Source organism: Crocodylus porosus, unplaced genomic scaffold, assembly GCF_001723895.1.
Source record: "Crocodylus porosus isolate Cpor-Errol unplaced genomic scaffold, CroPor_comp1, whole genome shotgun sequence".
Classification (NCBI taxonomy): domain Eukaryota; kingdom Metazoa; phylum Chordata; order Crocodylia; family Crocodylidae; genus Crocodylus; species Crocodylus porosus.
In genome coordinates, this window is record NW_017728951.1 from 35,198,805 (window position 1) to 35,219,283 (window position 20,479).

The following is a 20,479-nucleotide window of genomic DNA, read 5'->3' on the forward strand; positions in this document are numbered from 1 at the left end:
TGGTCTTTGAGGTATCATACAGTTTAACCAGACCCTGAAAAAAACCCAACTGCCTCAACAAGCATGCATTCTAAAAATGTAACACTGAAATATCCAATGCGAGTGAGCACATAAATGCTACACACAGATATCACTTACCAGGAATCTAACCAGGAAAGGAAAGTAACAACTTTGCAGTTTATCAAGTTAGAATCAGCTTTCTTTCTGACATTATCAATTCTTGCAACCTTGCATTTTATGTTTTAAACAAGGAATTTCGGCTATTGAAAAATAAAAGATAAAATGGGGATATAGGCAATTTTCCTCATCCAAGTGTAATTTTAAAAGGATATTTAGTCTATCCAAAAAATTCTAAGGGGAAAAAATAATGAGCAGCATCAGTTTCATTCCTGGATGATCCCAATAACTAACCTTATTCATTTTTTATGCTTTGTGACTGGTAAGAATTACATGCTTTTTTAAATATGCATTTTCATATATGCCACTAATTTAAATTCCTCTTCAAATCTGTTTCACAAAATATGCATCTACACAAGGCAATCAATTAGCACAGCCTAAATTCACAAGAAATCTGCATTTTTCAAAGGAATAAAACTCTGAATGTTTAACTTGGATATAAACAGACTTAAATCTGTTGTTATACATAAATCATTCAGTAAATATAAAATGTAAACAGTTAAAAGTTCTGTGAGGAGCAGCACCATTTTTGTGACTAATTAGTAACTATTCTAACATATTTAATTGTCTTTTGTTTAAAAGGAGTACATTGGATGCTGTGACTTTAGTGCTCAAACCTTCTTAATATAAATCACTTAAAAAGTACCATTATTAAGATTTCAGCTAAGCTGGTCTTCAGGTATAGCAAAAGAAATAAATACTATTTTTTCATTACAATTTTGCCCTCCTTAGGATGGCTCACAATGCATTAGCTACTGCCTGAGGTTCTTTCTTCAGGGGCTGGTTTACAAGAATTTTGTTTCTTTGAGTGCAGAAAGAGTAGTCAAAAGCTGGAGTGTTCCCAGTGATACACACATACCCCCAGCAAAGAATTTACACATCCTAATACACAAAACTATTAGGAAACCAAAGTACCACATGCTATATGAATGGATAGCTGCTACAGCAAGGGTGGGCAAAATGCGGCCTGTGAGCTGGATGTGGCCCACCAAGCCATTCTATCCAGTCCATGGGGGCCCTAAAAAATTTAGAAAATTAATATTAATCTGCCCTAGGCTGCCTGTCATGCAGCCCTTGAAGGCTTGCCAAAACTCAGTAAGTGGCCCTCCACCCAAAATAATTGCCCACCCTTGTGCTACAGCATACTAGTTTTCCCTCTTGGCAGTCTAGTATCCTGGGTATACTTTGTTTTCTGTGTACAGAGACATGCTAATAGCTAGAAGTAAACAGTTTATTTGCATTGTAATGTGTTATTCATGAAGTATCCTCTTCTTGTTTTATGTGATCATAAGCTTTAGCGTGCCATGATTCTGCAAAAAGCACCAGACCCCCTTACCAGGCTAGGTATTGTGCAGCTTTAAAGATATGCTTTGCTTTACTTCTGAAATTAGTAAGTCATTAAGATAAGGCTACTCTGCAAAGGGGCATGTACTGTTTCTCTAACAAAACTCACTAACTGTTGCTTTTACTGAATTACAGGTGAGAAGCCAGACTAAAAGGGAGGTTTTGTTCACTGCTACCACAACAACAGCACACCTGAAACTAACTGGTTACACTGAATTTTTTCCTGTTATCTGGGGTAAGCACAAATTGACCAAGCATAAAACTTTTAAAAGGATATCATGAACAAAACATATGGAATAAAATTTGAATAGAAATTGCAAAAAAAAAAAAACCCTATAAAATCTTAAATATTTCATGATATGGTAATGACACAACATTAATATGTGCTTTGATAAAAACAAATTTTACAAATTCAGTAAAAAAAAAAATCAGCAGCATAATAGTAAAGCAAATATGCAGATTTTTTTAAATGATAAAAATTATCGGATTTAATATTTTACAGAGTTACTTACAGCAAAAAATACATCGTGTGTGGCTGCTTTTAACACAACATAGTTTAAAATTACAGCACTTTCAAATGAATCCTACAATATTTTTTTAAAAACACTCAAAATAATACCACTGATTTTTAAAGGTGTCCTGTCAATGACTAAGAGGTTCCCTCTCTCATCCCCCCCCACAAAAAAACCCCAAGTAGTCATCTACAGCAACCCAGAGGTCCAGCTGATGTTTCTAGACTGCTGTCTGTATCAGAGGCCAATGTTGGATCTGTTGACATTGAAGACACATCATTGACAGATGATGATGAAGATGGATGCTGAGAGCCATTGATCATTGCTGCACCTGTGCTATGAGAAACAAAACAGCAAATCAGTTGCAGATACAGTTGCATGGTTCAGTACTTGCATTAGTTTGTCTCCCTCTAGTGGCCATTATTTTTTCTAGCTGATCAACAAGTTCCTAACACAGGGCCCAGCGACCTTTTCAAGCCATGGGCAGAAACAACCTGATTCCAGTTCAGTGTGGGCTGGATGTCTTCAGCAGCAAAAAGGGTTTGCCCATACCTGTGTTGGAGCCAGGAATCTGGCAGCTGCTTTTCCTTGCCTCCTACTCTCCACCCTCTTAGCTGCAGCACGGGCACTACTAGGTGCTGCCCAGTCCAGCACAGTTCTCCACAGGCTGAAAGCTGTAGCTAAGCTGCAGCCAAAAGCAGGGGATTGGGAGAAGCAGCAGCGACACAGGCACAGCTTCCAGCTGCCTGGCCCCAGCACAGTTCCTCACTGGTCAGCTCTAGCACAGGTGCTCCGCAGGCCAGATTTAGTGTCTCTGTGGACTGTATGTTGCCCATCCCTGTCCTAAGAGACTTGGCACAATCCCTTATCACATGAGATATGTAGATTTTTAAGTTAGTGCAATTACACTGCAAGCCAGAAGCCATATTCCCATACTTCTTTATGTTAATGTAACAATGTAACTTCCTGACAGCTGAGTGCCAAATGCCCACCTCTGGCTCATTCTAAGCTTGGGAGGGAGACATTGGCAGCCCCATATTTGGGCCTATGATCCCCACTTGCATGTTCAAACTCTCACATGAACTTTTGTGGGATCATAGCCCTGAGTTTAGGAATCAATCACTGTCAATGAGTAAAGGGAGACCCTTGCATGTAACACTGCACAGAGCTAAGAATTTAAGGCTCCCTCTACATGTTACAGGTACTGCACAGTTAGCTGGTTAACTGCACAATTACCTTAAGACCACCTACATGTGAAAAGTAGCTATCACACCATAACAAGCTCCAATCACCTATAAAGTCAGACCTCAAAATATACATTAACTTTATAGCTGGTTGCTGTTAAGATTTAAATCTGCATTAGCTGGAGGGGCTCCCAGCCACAGGGGTGCACCACGCCCAGTGCAAAACCACCAGGCCTGGGAAGTTGTGGCTGCTGTGAGAATCAAGGCTCAGGCATGTATGAAACACCTGAACCTGGTGGATCACAGCTGCTGCAATGTCCAAGGCTTGGGGGTGCATGGAATCAGCTGCAATGAGTTCTAATGCTTGATCCCACAATCATGCCTCCTGCCATACATGCATGGCATGGATTGTGCATTAGATCCCATCGTGCCTTTATCTGCATGTATACAGGGGGCCTGAAAAACAGCAGAGGCCTGAAGTTAGGACTATATCTACATATTTAAGCGTATAAAGAAGTGGCATATTCAGAAGTGGTGAGCATCCAGCAGCTCCTCTTGAGGGAGGATGGTGCATATTATTTCTGAAAATCCAGTCACCCTTAAATATATGCATTTGAGTCAAGACTCCTGGTACATTCCCAAACTCTGAGCTGCTCAAGACCTAATGGAGAGCCAACAGTGCTTATCTGATACCACACTTGTTTTACTGGCTAGGGAAAGAGTGCTGTAATGGCTCAATTCAGCCACATTTAATGCAAAACAAATAATTGATTCTGAAGGTCTTCTCCACTTTCCTTCTCATTTATAATCTAGTTATTCAGGTAAACAATGTAAGTTAGATATTTGATTCTAATACTTAGGAGACATCATTTGCAAGCATCAAAGGATACTTTTATGGTGGAAGGCAGTTTAGTTGCAATGAAAATTTCAAAGACTAATTCAAAAAGGAAGCATAATTTGGATGAGTTACGCCAAATGAAAGACAAATCCTTGAAAGCTACTTTCTCATAGTGAAATGCCAAGCTCCATTTTACCTGTGAATAAACATTGAACTGCTAGGTTTTCAGCTTGATCAAATATTAAACTAATACTTTAAAGCAGAGGTGGCAAAGATCCTGCCAACAGAGCCATATCATTCAACCCACAGAACTCCTAAAACAGGGGTGGGCAAAATGGTGGATCCAGCCTGGGGTGGACTCCATTTCCCAGCAGCCCCTGCCCATGTCATTGCAGCCAGTTTCCATGAAGACCCCAGGAGGAGTGGCAGTGTGGGGCCAGGATTTTCATGGAGTCCTGCTCGAACAGCGTTGGCAGGGTGTGTGGTCAGGCTGGGAGCTGCTCCAGAGCTGGGATTTTGTAGCAGTGACAGTGAGGACCAGACCTGGGGCAAAGCCTCAATCTGCTGCCTGCATGCCCTAGCCAGGAGCGTGTAGGCAGCAGATCACAGCTCTGCCCTACTGCCCACATGCCCCAGGCAGGGGCGTGCAAGCAGCAGATCCTGGCTCTGCCCTAGCTCTGGACCACACTGTCACTGCCACAAAATCCCAGCCCCAGCGCAGCACCCTGCCAAGCTGCATGCCCTGCCAGAGCTGCTTGCATGGGTCTCCACGGAAACCCCAGCCTCACACTGTCACAGCCCCACCCTTCCTGAGGTCTCCATGGAAACCAGCCACAGTGACTGGGCCAGGGCTCCTGGAAAATGTAGCCTGCCCATTGGCCAGACTTTGCCTGTCCCTGTCCTGGAAGGTCACAAAATTTGGGGGTGGGACCCACTGCCCAATTCTAGCATACAGAGCCCCACTGAGGACACGTGTCAGAGCCAGAGGAGCAAACAATGGCAGTATTAATCCCCACAGTCCCCACTCACCCCGCCAACAGCACTACTTGCCCCACTGCTCGGTCCATTGCTGAAGCCATCTGGCCCACACCAGACCAGAGCCAGTTTGTTCTGGCCTGGGGCTTGAAACAGGTTGCCAGGCCCTGTTTTATGGTACCAAACCACTATACCAGTGCCAAGCACTACACCCCATGAAGGGAATTAACCATAAAGCAGCTCCTACAAATGTGTTCTTGAAATTTTGAAGTGGTGCTTGGAAATGTACCACCAATCTATTACTCCTGGATGCCCCAGTCAATGATGTTCCTTCCTAGCTTACAAATGGGGTAGCTTTTTTACAGTGCTTTTATTGTAACCAACCTAAAGGGGCTGGCTGTCCACGTATAACACCATTCTTGGTTCTTTCCTCCAGGTCCATGACTTCCTTGTATATTAACTCTGAAAATACAAGGCAGGGGAGAGGATACTTGATTTTAGTAACATTATTTGAAATGGATGAAACAGACATGCATCATTAAAATAAATACTTGTCACAAAATTGCTGTTCTCCAAAGCTATTTTTAGACAATGTTAAATTGTAAAAAAAGTGGCAAAGGAAAGGACATATTCAGAATGTAAAGCAATGCATCAATTTCTGCTGCAACTTCAAAGGCTTGGAGCTCATTATGTATGCACTGAAACCGCTTTAAAACAGCTTGATGTCTTATGGCTTGCCTAGGCTGTTATGAGACAATGGACTTTAATGCAGAGTCTCAAGGTTAAGTAAGGCAATTGACTTATGACTGAAGTTCTTTCATACAGAGGAACTAAGCTGATGGAAAGTCCAAGAATGCCTACGTCTTTCTCAGATGAAATTAGGAAGGTCCAGAGCAACATCCTTAAGCAGATCCCTTATCCAGTAGCACCAAGACAGACAGCTGTGCTTCTGTGTAGAGATCAAGCATCTTGGAAGCACACACAGGGACAATACACAAAACTGCAAAACAAGTGTTGTCTCCACAAACATAATTATTTTTGAGAGCAAAAGTTTTCCTGTCCCAACCAAAAGCCTGACTTTCTTAACACTAAAAATCCCTCTACTGCCTGTATCTGTTAACCTACTGTGATTTCCATGCCATAAGTCAGTCAAAGCCTGGAATGCATTTCAAGTTTGTTGGAGCTGACCTGCCCCTTATACACATTCTCTTTGCCTGAAGGATATAGACGGTAGTCAGCTAAGATATTCTTGCCAAGCAGAGGCCTAGCTGCATCTTTTTAAAACAATATTGGTAGATAAACCACCTAAGAGACATGGACAATTCTGTCCGACAGAAGACACAGATGCTGCCTTCTAACTTTCATCCATTGATCCAGGTAACATGAGGCTGGACACTTTCAAAGGAAGGGCACTGTAGCTGAACCAGTTTGGCTTCAATGTCATCATAATTAAGATCTTAATTCAAATACGTTTTTCATTCTGGAGCATTAAAATACCCTAACTGCCAGCAGAGCCCATTCCAACTTGATGAGGTGGCCTGGCTCCCCACAAGAAGTGTTGGCTGTGATTGCATGAAGGTATTGGCAGAAATAAAAGAAGAAAAGAAAAAGAAAAGGAACACTACCTTAACTGCAGGCAATAAGAAACATTGCCAGAATGCTACTTTTTTGTCTGTCATTAACAAATGAAGGAAAAATCCATACTCAGTATGGAGGACATAATACTTGAGGAACCATTGTATCAGTGGTCACAGATAACATACTGGCATAGCACAGCTTCTGGTCAGGATACCTCTAGTGTTTCAAAGCAACCTGGTAATTACATTAAATCAGGGGCATCAGACTTGCCTGGCCCCCCAAACTGGATCTGGACCACACAGCTTCTCATACGCCAGATCTGAACCAGAAGGAGCCTCAATGACTAGAACCAGTTTAAACTCAGCCATCAATCACACCCCCTCACCTCCAGGGCAACGTGGATCCCCAATAGGAATCTATATTCCAGATCTCAGCAACAGACCCCACCTCCTTCAAGCTGGGGGGAAATAGCTCTGCGGGTGAGACTGGCAGATGATGGTGAATTAGAGGATGGGAGAAGTCTTCAGGAAGGAAGGCCAAATATGCATGGGGAAAAAAAAGAGCTAAGAGAGTTGCAAAGAAAGATGCAGGAGCTGCTAATGGAAGCCACAGAAAGAAGGCAGGTACAAGACAAGATAGAAGAAACAAGACAAGAGTTAGAAATCTGGTTCAAAAGAAAGATGAGAGAGACAATGTTCTTATCACAAGCACTGTGGGAGCAAGAAAACAAACAGCAATCCCGATACATTTCAGCCAGAATGAAGATGGCAAAAGGAGAGCTTAAAGCAGTGCTGGAAGAAGGTGGTACATGAGTGGAAAAGGAGGTGGTAGTGTTGGAGGTGACAAGAAGATTTTATAAAGAGCTACACCAGAAGAAAGAAAGAGACAGGAAGATGAAGGATTTCTTGGAAGAGTTTAAAGAGAAAGCAGAGAAGGAAGAAGCAAAGAAGATGGAAGAAAAGAGTTTAAAGGAAGTAGAGGTTTAAAAACCTTCAAAAGAGGGAAATCATCCTCAGATGGACTGCCTATGGAATTTTACAAGAAGTTTTGGGCATGGGTATGGGGAGGTATAGTGGAAGTGTTTGAAGAAATAATGAAAACAGGGGAGGCAGGGAAAGATTTTACAAGGTGCTGTGATTTTGCTCTTCAAGAAAGGGGAGAAAGAACTGCTAAAAAATTGAGGACTAATTACACTCCTTAATATGGACTGTAAGTTAATGCCCAAGACACTGACTTTGAGGATGAGGAAAAACCTCAAGAAGATAATACATGAAGACCCAGTATCCACAGCACTAGGTCGAAGGGTCTCTGAAACAATCAGAGTGAGCAGAGATAGACTGGGCCACATCCAAAAGAGGAAAACAAGCAGTTATAGCAAACCTAGATTTAGAAAAAGCATATGACAGAGTAGATCACGATTACATATTTGAGGTGATAAGAAAAATGGGGTTCCCAGAGAAATTTATATGTCAGATAAAGTTATTGTACAAAGAAGCAGAGTCGCATCCAAATTAATGAGCACTTATGTGGGGGTTTTAAAATCCATATAGAGGTCTGATAACGGTGCCCCTATCACCACTACTGTGTGCGTGAAGCGTGGAACTGTTAACACAAAGAATTAAAAATTACAAGGTCATAAGTGAAGTAAAGATACTGGGAGGGGTGAGTTAAAATACGTGCTATACATGGTTGATATATATGTAGTAGTTAGAGACAGATGTTCAATGGAAAGGGTGCTAAAATATACATCAGAGTATGGAGCCGTGACAAGGGCTAAACTAAATAGATCAAAAAGCACCATAACAGGAGTGGGGAACCAGAGGAATGTGCAGAAGCTAGGCCATCAATTGAGAGAGAGAGAAATCAGAGTGCTAGGGATCCCGATGGACACTGAAGGAAAAGGTAATACAGCATGGGAAAAAGTGACAGCAAGGCTACAGCAAATACTTTGGTTATGGTCCGGAAGGACACTGTCCTTTGTTGGAAAAGTGGTAGTGTTTAAGGCTGTGCTACTGCTGATTATTCTGCATACAGGAATCGTATTCCCACTGACATGGCAGCAGATAGCTAAAGTACAGAGGAAAATATATGCGATCTTCTTGAATGCAAAAAGAGAAACGTTGGCTAAAACTGAACTGTAAATAGCAAGAGAGATGGGGAGAATGGGGGGTGCTGGACTTGGGATTGTTCATCTGTGCAAAATGTAAGCATGATATGCAAGGCAGTAATGGAGGGAGAGAGGAAAGCAGCATGTAACACCCAGTTTCACACAGCTGCAATACTGAGGAAATGGGAAGTCATCATCTTCTCTTCAGCAATCCCTCTCACTCAAGGATGATTGTCTTCCATTATTATTTTATGTGTGCATCCAAAGATGGCTGATGAGGCCTATCTGGGATTAACAAACTCTACTAAAGTTTGGATATGTGTTTCCACGTGGGGTAGATGGTACTGGATTCTTGATTTGGTCTGTGACACGCTGTTTCTGCCACTCCCGCTTTTCCATCTATTTTTGTTGTAAGGTTTCAAAGTACTAAGATCCTTGCAGCAGATTCTTCCTCCGTTTGGGGTGGTCCTGGGCGATTGTTTCCCATGAGTTGACATCACTGTTGCATTTTTTTTTTTAAGTCAACCTTGAGGACACCTCTGAAGCTCTTTCTCTGCCCCCCTCTAGAGTGTACGCCTTGGCTGAGTTGGAAGAATAAAACTTGCTTCAGGAATCTGGAGTCAGACATCCAGATTACATGGCCGGTCCAACAAAGCTGATGTCAGATAATCACTGCCTCAATATTTGTGATTTTTGCTTGCAGGAGGACACTAATGTTGGTGTGTCTGCCTTCCCAATGGATTCAGAGGATCTTCCACGTGCAGCGTTGATGGCACTTCAACAACTTTAGATGTTTCCTGTATGTTGTCTACAATTCAGCTCTGTATAGCAAGTTGGGGGATCATGGCTGCTTGATAAACTAGGAGCTTGATTTTGGATCTGATGTTGTGATCTTTGAACACCAGTTTCTTCAGGCATCCAAAGGCTCCACTTGCACATTTGAGACAAAGTTAGTTTTCTTCACTGATGTCAGCGTTCTGCAAGAGATGGCTTCCAAAATAGTCAGCGTACTCCAGAGTCTCACTGTGGATCTGTATTACTGGAACTGAGAACTATTCATTAGGAGATTGCTGGTGGAGGATCTAGGCATCAGTCCCATTTTCTTGTGCGCCTCAGAAAGATGTCAGCGATTACCTCGAGGTCTGCTTCCGAGTGAGTACACAATACAGCACCATCAGTGTACTGGAGCTTAATGACTGAGGTTGGGGTAGTCTTGGTTTTGGCTTGGAGTCTGCTGAGGTTAAACAGCTTACCATCTATTCAGTAGTTTAGCTGCACTCTAGCTGGAAGCTTGTTGGTGGTCAGATGAAGCATTGCAGCAAGTAATACTGAGAAGAGTGTTGGAGCAATGATGCAGCCTTGTTTAGTTTCTGTTTTAACCTCAAAGGGTTCTGTGATATACCCATCACTGAGAACCATTGCTTACATATCATCATGGAGCAGGCAGAGAATGGTGACAAATTTTGGTGGGCATCCATACTTCAGAAGGATCCTCCACAACATTTCTCAGCTTACAGAGTTGAAAGCTCTCATGAGCTCCAAGGAGACCATGTAGAGGGGCTTATGTTGTTTTTGGCATTCCTCCAGCAGCTGGCAAGCTGTGAAGATAATGTCAGTTGTGCCTCTCGATGCCCTAAGCCCACACTGAGGTTCCAGGAGGAGCTCTTCAGCAAGTGGAAGGAGACAGTTCAGAAGGGTTCTCGCAATTATGTTTCCTGTGGTGGACAACTAGGCAATCAATCTCTCTCTAGTTTCCACAATTGGACTTGTCTCCTTTCTTGAAGATTGTTACAACCATGGCGTCCCTGAGGTCATCCGGGATTTCCTCGTCATTCCAGATCCTTAAGATGAGGGCATGAAGCTGTTATGTGAGCTCCTCTCCCTGCTTCTTGAAGATTTCCATGGGGATTACATCCACTCCAGATGCCTTGTCATTCTTCATCTGCTTGATGGTTAATAAGAAATGTATCAGACCTCTATGAAGAGTTCACAGGTGTGGCAGCCACCAGTTACTTACAACATGATGGAAAGATTCATTCAGAGGTATAAAATTGGGGAAGTAGGGTGAAGGCCCTGAAGGATCATAAGAAATTGATGAAAGCAGTATGGGAGAGAGACAGGATGGCATCAGTGGAAATTTCACAGAAAGTGAAGAAGGTATGGGGACTATACCCCCTATGGTGCGTAAAGAACTAAAAGGCAAACATACTGACCTAGCATGGATGGTTGTAAGAAATCCCTTGCTTGTGAGAGAAGTGCAACACAAATGGGGCTTGACAATGTCATCAAGGGTCAAGGGAAAGGAATGGGGAAGAACAAACCGTGAGACATGTTTTGGAGGGTCTGCTGCTTTCTGAGTGTTACCAAAATAAAACTTTCATTAGTGAGAGAGATGGTACTATATCGACTCATACCAAAAGGACTGAAGGAACCATTATTAAGGACTTTAGTAGCGTGTGTAAAACTAGTTTATGGACAGTAAGAAAGCTCTGGGTGTTTAAGGGGTTGGCTTTCACTGAATGAGAGTGCCCGAAGCTGGGACGGTATGAACTGAAATACTACATTGATCAGGACATGAAAAAGACTGGAGAGGAAGAGGCAGAGAAAAAGTGGAGGAAAAAGGACTGGGCACACTTGTTTCACAAAACGAACAGAAATGACTGATGGGAAGGGCAGAGAGTTTCACGTGGTTACTGAGGTAACAATTCTTGGGGTTCTGTATTAAGAAAAAGATTTCTATAAGCGCTTGTTCTTTTTGTGGGAAGCTGATGTATGTTGTTTAAGGGTTTAATATATGTAGTTGTATGTTTTTGAGATGTTGTTGTTTCTGTGCTATGAAGTCTTAATAAAACAAGGACACCTAATATGTGTAGTTTTGTAAGTGTAGGGTGATAAGTGTGCTTTTAATAACATGTTAAAAAAAGGTTCCCATCAGTATGTTTCCCCATATGGGCCACATGTTTTATAGTCACACTCTGTGCTGGCTACATTTATTCAGCTTCATAGCTGGCTTCCATTACTGAACCCATGCTGCTTTTGGTAGCAGTTTAATGACAAAGTAGTTAATGAAGTTTCCTTGTATGTGACTATAAGACAAGGGGCTTTTTTTTCCCCATGCTGATTGGAAGGGAACACTTTATCTTGTATTCAAGTAAATACAGTATGTATCCACCTTACAGTATTTTCATCTAGTCAGCATTTCCTTCACTTGTTAACGTGAATGTCATGGGAGACGGTGTGAAAAGCCTTACTGAAGTCAAGGTATATATCTTATCACAAAAGGACATAAGGTTGGTCAGGCATGACCTTTTCTTAGTGAATCCATGCTGGCTATGCCTGGTCACCTTATTCTCTTCTGGGCTATTCATGAAAAATGTCCTGAGGACTGCTCCATGATCTTCCTAGGTATCAAAGTCAGGCTGACTGGTCTGTAATTCCTTGGATGTTCCTCCTCCTTTCTCCTAAAGATGGGCACTGTAATTTGTCCTTTTCCAATCATTCAGGACCTTACCCAAACTCCCTGAATTCTCAAAGAGGATAGCTAATGGCTCTGCAATTCTCTTGGCCAATTTCTTCAGTTAAGAGCATCTCATCCAGCCCTACCAACCTGAAAGCATCTAGCTTCTCCAAGCGATCTGTAACATGCTGTTTTACTACTCTAGGATGTAAATCTCCTTCCCCATTTTTACTGCCAATTGCACAGCAAACTGAAGCAAAAAAAGGTATTAAATATATCAGCCTTCTCTGTATCATCTGTAACTAGACTGCCTTTCACATTCTGTAAGGGACCTTTCATTTCTCTGATCTTCCCTTTACCTTTGACATACTAGTATAATTTCTTTGTACTTCCTTTTATGTCCCTTGCCAGTTGTATCTCAAATCAGGCCTTGATCTTTCTAATTTTCTCCCTGAATGGCTGCATAATCTTCCCTAATGCTGTGACTATGTTTCCACTTTTTATAGGATTCCTTTTTTGTTTCAACTTATTGAAAAGATTGCTGTTTAGCCAAGCTGGCCTCCTATTGCACTTCCCATTCTTTTATCAGATTGGGATAGTTTGCTCCTGTACCCTTAAAAGGTTTCCTTATAGAACTGCCAACTCTCTGGGATTCCTTTTCCTCTCAGATTTGCCCCCCAGAGGACCCTGCCCACCCATTCCCTGAGTTTGCCAACATCTGCTTTTCCGAAGTCCAGCGTCTTTATTCTGATAGTTTTCTTCCTTTCACCCCTTAGGATCTGGAACTCATTTCATGGTAGCTGTGACCCAAGTTACCTTCTACCTTCATGTGCTCAACTAATTCCTCTCTGTTTGTGAGCAGCAAGTTTAGAAGAGCTTGCCCCATAGTTGGGTTGTCCACCATCTCTCTCAAAAAGTTATCCTCAATACATTTTAGAAATTTGCTGGACTGCTTGTGCACTGCTATATTTCTCTCCCAGCAGGTGTCCCAATAATTAAAGTCCCCCAGGAGAACTGAATCCTGTCATTCGAAAGCTTCCATCAGTTGTTTAAAGAAGGCCTCACCCACCTCCTCCTTCTGGTTTGGTGGCTTGTGGCAGACACTGAACATGACATCCCCACATGGTGCTCTCTCCTATGACCTTTACTCAGAGGTCCCTTCTTGAAACAAGATAAAACAAGCAAACTGAACAAATGGAAGGGGATGCTCCCAAACCCTGAACTTTGTGTGGGAAGGCAGTGTATAAAATGAAAAATAAACAAACAAATAAGCTTTTTCCAAGTGTCCTCAGTTACCTAAGACCAGTACAAGGATGCATGTGAAAAATGGGACTGTCAGTTATTCCTCTATGGATGGCAGAACTATGTTTGTCCATATTATAATCATACAGTCCCTTAAAACCCCTAGTGTGCTAGAATAGGGGTCAGCAGCACACAGCCAACTGGATCTGGCTTTCAAACTTCAGGGGGCTTCAATGACTTTCCAGCAGCAGGGAGATTTTCCCCATGCTATGGCAGGGAGAAGCAGCAGTGGCAGCAGGAGCCAGGGCATTCCAGACCATTACTGAAAAAAGGGTGCTGACCACTGAGCTAGATCAGGGTGTCAAACTCACCTCGCGTCCATGGGCTGGATGAACCGTGTGGGGACAGCCCCACGGGCCAGATATGGTCCACTGCCTCTCCCTCCCCCCTGCCAACCAATTCTAGATCCAGGACCCATGGCACTTCCTCCAGGGAGGGATCTGAGACCCATGGCATCTGAGACATCCAAAATGCACAGCCTGGACTAGTTAGCCCAGTGCCAAACTGACTGGAGCAAGCAGCACAGTCCCAGGCCAGTCAGAGAGGGTCCAGTTTCAGACTGGATGAAACAGGAGTTGCATGGTTCTGCTCCCTCCCTGGGAAGGGGTGAAGCAAGGAAGGGGTTGTCCTGGACTGGGCCTGTGTTCAGCATGGGTCCCAAAGTGGGCACTGTGTGGCTTGTCCCAGATTAGCTATGATAGGTTCATTATGCAGCTTACAGGTCAACTCAAGACCCAGAGGCAGCACTGAAGGCTGGATCATGGGGCTCTGGCTATATCTGTTATGTCCCTGGACTAGATCATAAGGTCCAACAGAGGGGAGAACATTTTCTAAATAAAATCCTGGATCTTATTACTGCACATGTAGCATCAGGATGTATAGTTTGTAACCTAAGAACAACAAAAGCAAGGTGCTCCCAGTGACATTTTAAGAACTTGTCATGAAAATGTGAGTGGAGTATTAACAACTGCAAAAAAGAAATAATACGTGAAGATAATAAACATACAACAGTCACTGTCAGCTGTCTTCTGCTTTAGCACTGCAATTGTTAACTTAAGGAAGAGATGCAGGAAAATACAGAGGCAGCACCATTAGAAACTGAATTATTTCACGAGCTGTAGAACAGAGACGGGCAATTATTTCAGGCAGAGAGGGCTGCTTACTGAGTTTCGGCAAGCCATCGAGGGCCGCATGACAGGCAGTCAGGGGCAGATAAATATTAATTTTCAAAAATTTTTAGGGCCCCTGCGGGCTGGATAGAATGCCTGCTTGTATTACAGCAGACACAGCAAACAGGCCTTGATACCTGTATTAACACAGATCTTTAATCTGAGGCAAAATGGCCTCTCCATCCTCTTCAAGTAAAGTTGTAAGTTTGCCCAAATCATGGAACTTGTGATCAAAAAATGTGTTTTCATTGGGAATTCCATGAATCATAGACTTTCTGACTCAAAATGAGATTCCTCCATGACTCACTGGTAACTGGCATTCTTGGAGATGTACTGTCCACATACTCGTAACAACTTGTGCATGCATCTCACACTCTGACCACTAGTCACAGACTCTGCTTTAGTCCTACCTACAGAGAGTGCTTTGATCCTGATTCTCAAAATGCCATGGACCAGATGGACAAAAGGCAGCATATACTCCCTGCTTGGCAGATTCCTTTCAACTGCAGTCTTAAATTGTATTGGAGTTTGAGAAAACAGGACAGATAGGGATGTATATGTGGATAACACACCTCAAAGAGCTCTAGTCACTGGTAAGTAACTTCCTTTTATTCTTCAACAAGTAACAAGCATGCTATATGGACTTTTCTATCACGAGTAGAATCCTGTATTTTGTCTGCCTTTTCAACAGTAAGATGATGGGATATTGGCACACACCAAAGCTCCAAAATGGCTATGTTAATAAGGATTGCCACCTGAGATAACTATGACTGACAGAGAAAGTCCAACATGCTACAGAAAATTCAGTGACTTTCTCTACGGAAACTCATAGAGAATCTGTCACATGTTTCAGCAGTTCCTAGAAATTCACTTTGAGGACAGGATCCTCAAAAAGGACAAAGCAAAGACTTCTTCCATCTTGGAGGATGAGCAGGACCCAGAGAACAAAAGGCTGAGGAGTTGGCTGGAGTATAATGTCTTGCATCCCGAGTTCACAGGAGGCCAATACAGACAGGTTGGGTACTGTGGCCAGAGCCTCTGGTGGCATGGGAAGATGAGCTGGCCCTGACAAGGGAACTGGGAACTTTGAGAACTCTCGCTAGATGACTACTCCAAATAAGAAGGGCCTAGATCCAGAGCATACTCTGAGCTGGAGTTGGAATCCACCAAAATGAGCAATTCACTTAAGAAATGAATTCAGTAGGGGTAAAAACAATACAGTTTTAGTGAATATTTAAAATGATATACAAACTTTTGAGATCTGAGGGCAATGAAGTTGCTTAACAGAAATCTAATAACAGTAGACCATTACTACATGGTTGCATCCAAGGACACTGTTGTTCTTACCTTTCCATTCTTCTATTGTGTGCTCTCTTTCATCTAATTGCTTATCTGGTATCTTTGGCGGAGGCTGCAATTAGAATTGATTCATGATAAAGCAACTCAAACGATACAAATTACACAAAAGGAAAACACATGCCATTTAGCAAAAAAAAATACGGCAGCTGTGTACAATTTATCTGGCCCCAGGGGATGATCAAGATCTGGAGCAGGGAGCAACATCATCTGGCCCTCAAGGCTGGAATTTGACAGTAGCAGCATTAACTGTTGCAGCTTCCAGAGTCATAACAGCTGCTGTTCCTCTTCCCATCAAATTTCTGCCCTGCAAGTCAGATGATGCAACTCCATATGCTTCGGCTCAGGCCTCCAGGGCTTCCCACAGGTCTGGAAGTTTGGCAAAATGATAAGCAACAGCAGCGTTAATTGCCACAGCTGCGGGAGTCATGGCACTTAACACTATCGCTGGTCACCGTACTGCCACATTTCTAGACCCATGGGGAGCCCCACTGGCTGAATGATATGGCTCCTTCAGCCAGATCCAACCCCTGGCCTGTAATTTGGTCACACCTGGTATAAAGGATAGTTTTCAGAATCCCACATAAAATTTTTAAAGTCAAACAAAACTCTATGTTGTGCTCGGCCATCTTGTATTTGACCTCTTTTCTATGTATCATAGGATCACAAGAAAGCAGGGCTGGAAAGGATTCAAACACCTAGTAATTGATTACTAATTGCATTTAGTAAACATAGTTCAGCTACAATTCTAACAATTGTATAGCAAAAAACAAATAAATTATTACAGCAAGCAATGACATAAAACTATATCCCTAAGTTGGCTTTCTTCAATACAGCCCCCTACTTACAGGAGGTCAAAGCAAAGAACTTACTGCTTCCGCTTCTGATGGATCATACCAGACATTGATGTATGGGTGCTGCAGGGCTTCATCCACTGAGATTCTTTTAGAAGCATCTATAACCAGCATTTTTGATAACAAATCTCTTGCTTGACTGGCTACAAGAATAACATTTTCTATTTAGGTAAATGCTTAATAGATGTTATACAATGTGTTAAAGCTTAGAGAAGAGATGTACACAACATTCTCAGCAAGAAGCATACAAATTACATATTTAAAATCTGCACATAATCCACATTTAGCAAAACTACTGCCAGATACTACATATTAAAAAGCCAAGTCAAACTAAGAACAGTTTTTGCATCACATATAAAACCAGACAAATAAAAATTGTGGCAAAGTCATCAGTAAGTAACTGATCGTAAGCCTCCTTCATGTAAACGAAGGAATCCTGAAAATGAGACATGTTTCCTTATCTTCAAATTTGCTATTGATGTGTTACCATGATGCTTTAATAGACAAATTAGATCAAATTAAATGCATTTTTAAAAGATACTCAGGTGGATGTGATCCAGAGCATGGGCTCAGAGCATGTGTAACATACCCGAATCCCAGCACCACTTTTGTTCAAAAATATGTCAAGAGAAAGAGCTGATGGTGCCTCCCTTTAAGATAACCATCTAGGATGCCTGTACACATGTGGGGGAGCTGCTCCAACACCCTGTAATTACAGTCAGTTAATCGAGTCTGCTGGAGCGCATTAATTCCCGTGCTCAAACAGCCTTGCTGTCTCATGTATTCAGTGTCTCTGTGCTTCAAAATGGTGATGCAGGGCACCTTATCTAAAGCTCGTAGCGTTAGCTTTAGTTAAAGTGCCCCTGCTGCCATTTTGAAGCGCGGGGTGCTGAATATACAAAACTCTGCGGACACTTTAATTAGAGCGGCTATTTACATTTCAAGTGCCCTCATTAATTTCAACGTTTTTTGTTTCGCTTCGATTTTGCTGCTTCAAGCTCAAAACACATCAAAACAGCTTCAAAACAAAACACTTGGCGAAATTTCACACAGCCCTAGAGGACAGCCAACTGCATGCTACAGTGTGTCTTGTGTGGGGTACACTGCACCCCACTCCACTCCCATGGTTACCAGTTCTCAGGAACATTGCTACCCCTCATCTTCATTGCACACATGCTGAAGTAAACTTATAGCCAGACTCCATGATAACCCTATGCTGCCAGTGCTACTGGGACATATTCTACCCACCAAAAGCTTGGCTCCCCTCAAAGTGTCCATTCCGATCCACTCTTTCAAAACCTTTTGACTTTTCCTTACTTACTCAGTGGCATGAAAAATGGTAAACACAAGCACCAATCAATCACCACATTATTTCTGACTCTAAAGTCAGTCAACCAGGATTTAATTGGCTGTGCTGTTATTGGGCACTTCTCAACCATTTTGAACTGGGCAGGCTCACTGTGCCTCAAGCCTATACCAACGAGGCCTTTGCAATGACAACAAATGTCCTTGTAGACACATCCAAACCATGTCCCACATTGTTAATTTGTGTCCATTTATTATGCTTTTCATATACTGAAATTGCATACGCTAAATAAAATTCTAAGGAGAGGGCCCTAATTTTCAAGACTAAAAAGAATCTGAGTGAAGGCACCTTCTACCCTTTCCTTTAAAGCTAGGCCAATTTAGAGAGGGATGTGGGGGGGCACAAAGAAAAAGAGTCCTGGATTCTGGCCCCTGCTTTCAGCACCATGTATACATTTTATATTAAGCAACTGCTGAAGAAAACCCCAGAGATAACTTTCTAACAACACAATATACTAATGTGATGCATCTATAATAGCTTCTTGAGGAGACAGTAACTCACCAAGAAGTTATTTCTGAAACCAAAGGATCCCATAGCCAAAGCCTGGGCAGATAAAAGATGCACATAATTTAGAAATGAAGCTAAAGGAGTGTTCTGCTTACAGCACTTACAAATATATCTTTTTTCTTTGTTCCACTCTTTCCTGTGCCAACTTCCTCACCACCACCCTTTTCCAAACTTAGGAGTTCAGATTTGCTGATATCAGTAGTGGAGAAAAATAATATCCGTTTCCCAGAGGATTTTCTTCAAAAGCAGCAGTAGCTCAGCAGATGGGAAAAGGAGCTAGCTGTAGTCACAGCTCTTTCATTCACTTCTCTGGTACCAATATATTAAATTTTAAATCTTTAAAAGCATTACATGATAATTAACAAAAGTTAAACTTTTGGTTATCAGCTAAAATATTAAGAATATTTTACATATACAGCAACTAAGAGAACTTACCTTTAAGTTTGTTGTGCTCAGAGTCAGCTGGAAAAAGCACATCTGGGAAGAGTTTTTCAAAGCTATATCCAGCATATTTAGGTCTGTTCTCCACATAAGTCCGTACTGTTGGTTGCAATTTCTTCATGAATTCAGGACATGGTGTTCCTAGCTGCTCAATAACTTTATTCCACTGATCAATATCTAAGGTTAAGCAGCTAAGAAAAACACTGCATATCTAACATTCAGTACACAGGTTAATTCAAAACCATACAACATATCTAACAGAGATGAAGACAGACAGCTATAAGAAAGAACAAAACAATTACTAACAGCTAAGCCTAACTTAGAGCAAATGGTGAGGATGACCAATACTAAAGAGAAATACAAGTCTGAACCACAGAAATAATCATAACTAATTGCCAAAGGATACACTTGCAAGTAGTACAGGAGCTTAAAGAGTTTCTAAACAAGGCTCAAATCAAAGTTTCACTAAAACACAGAGGTGCTCATTCCCAGTTCTCGCTATATTTACTCTTGTATTGTTCCAAACAAACACCTAGTTCTACATCCAATTCCCCAATTTGCTAGGTTTTGTTTATGCACTTGAATGATGATTCAGCCCTGAGTGTTTCACTCTTTGCTGTAAAATCAATAATCTACCCTGAGTCTGGGTCTTTATAATCTTGGTACCCTGAAGTCAATGGGAATGTTGTCACCAACTTCAATGGGACTGGGATTTTCACCAAAGTTGTACAAGAATCTAAAAGCTGCTTACCTAGAAAGTGACAATTTTCACAAAGTTGAGGATACACTGGACATCCTCTTTTTGCCTTAAAATTATCAGTTTTGAAAGAACAATGCATATAAAAAAAGGAGAATTTTTAGAAAGCATCTACCTGACTTAAGAGCACAAGTCCTATTGAAACCCTTGGAACCTATACTCCTAATTCACTTAGTTACTGCTGAAAAATATTACCATATATCAGTTTTTAAATTTCAGGTATCCAAGTTGTAGTTGTATTGGTCTAGATTCTAGAGGAAAAAGTTTGTGCCCAAAAGCTTGCAATTAAAAGAATTTTGTTTTCCAAAGTCTTGTTGGTCTAATAAAAGATAAATCACCTCTACCATGAGTCCCGATTGCTTTTTCCTTTAGACCAATACAGCTACAACCTGGATACCTGATGTGGCAGAAAGCCACTTTGGTTTCTCCCCAAAATCTCTGCCCTGCGACAATGTGATCAAGATGGGCCAGCACAGAGGATTCACACCTCAGCCTGTCTCTTTAGGTAACCTGAGCTGGCTGCATTCCTGAGGGAGGGGGGAACCTGCTCCCTCT

General features: G+C 42.0%; 1 protein-coding gene across 5 annotated transcripts in view; it reads right to left on the minus strand.

The window, feature by feature from the left end:
* Nucleotides 1-1,394: 1,394 nt before the first annotated feature.
* Nucleotides 1,395-20,479, minus strand: part of MAPK8 (mitogen-activated protein kinase 8) — a 112,400-nt gene continuing 93,315 nt past the window's right edge. For 4 of the 5 annotated variants that reach the window (XM_019555608.1, XM_019555611.1, XM_019555609.1 and 1 more), the window contains 5 exons: nucleotides 19,162-19,344; nucleotides 16,872-16,996; nucleotides 15,991-16,054; nucleotides 5,415-5,492; nucleotides 1,395-2,364 (listed from right to left, as the gene is read on the minus strand). In XM_019555608.1, coding sequence (XP_019411153.1) covers nucleotides 2,219-2,364; nucleotides 5,415-5,492; nucleotides 15,991-16,054; nucleotides 16,872-16,996; nucleotides 19,162-19,344 — 596 coding nt within the window. In that variant the 3' untranslated portion in view covers nucleotides 1,395-2,218. Of the gene's footprint in view, nucleotides 2,370-5,414; nucleotides 5,493-15,990; nucleotides 16,055-16,871; nucleotides 16,997-19,161; nucleotides 19,345-20,479 lie in introns of all 5 variants that reach the window. The other variant, XM_019555612.1, reaches the window with a different exon arrangement.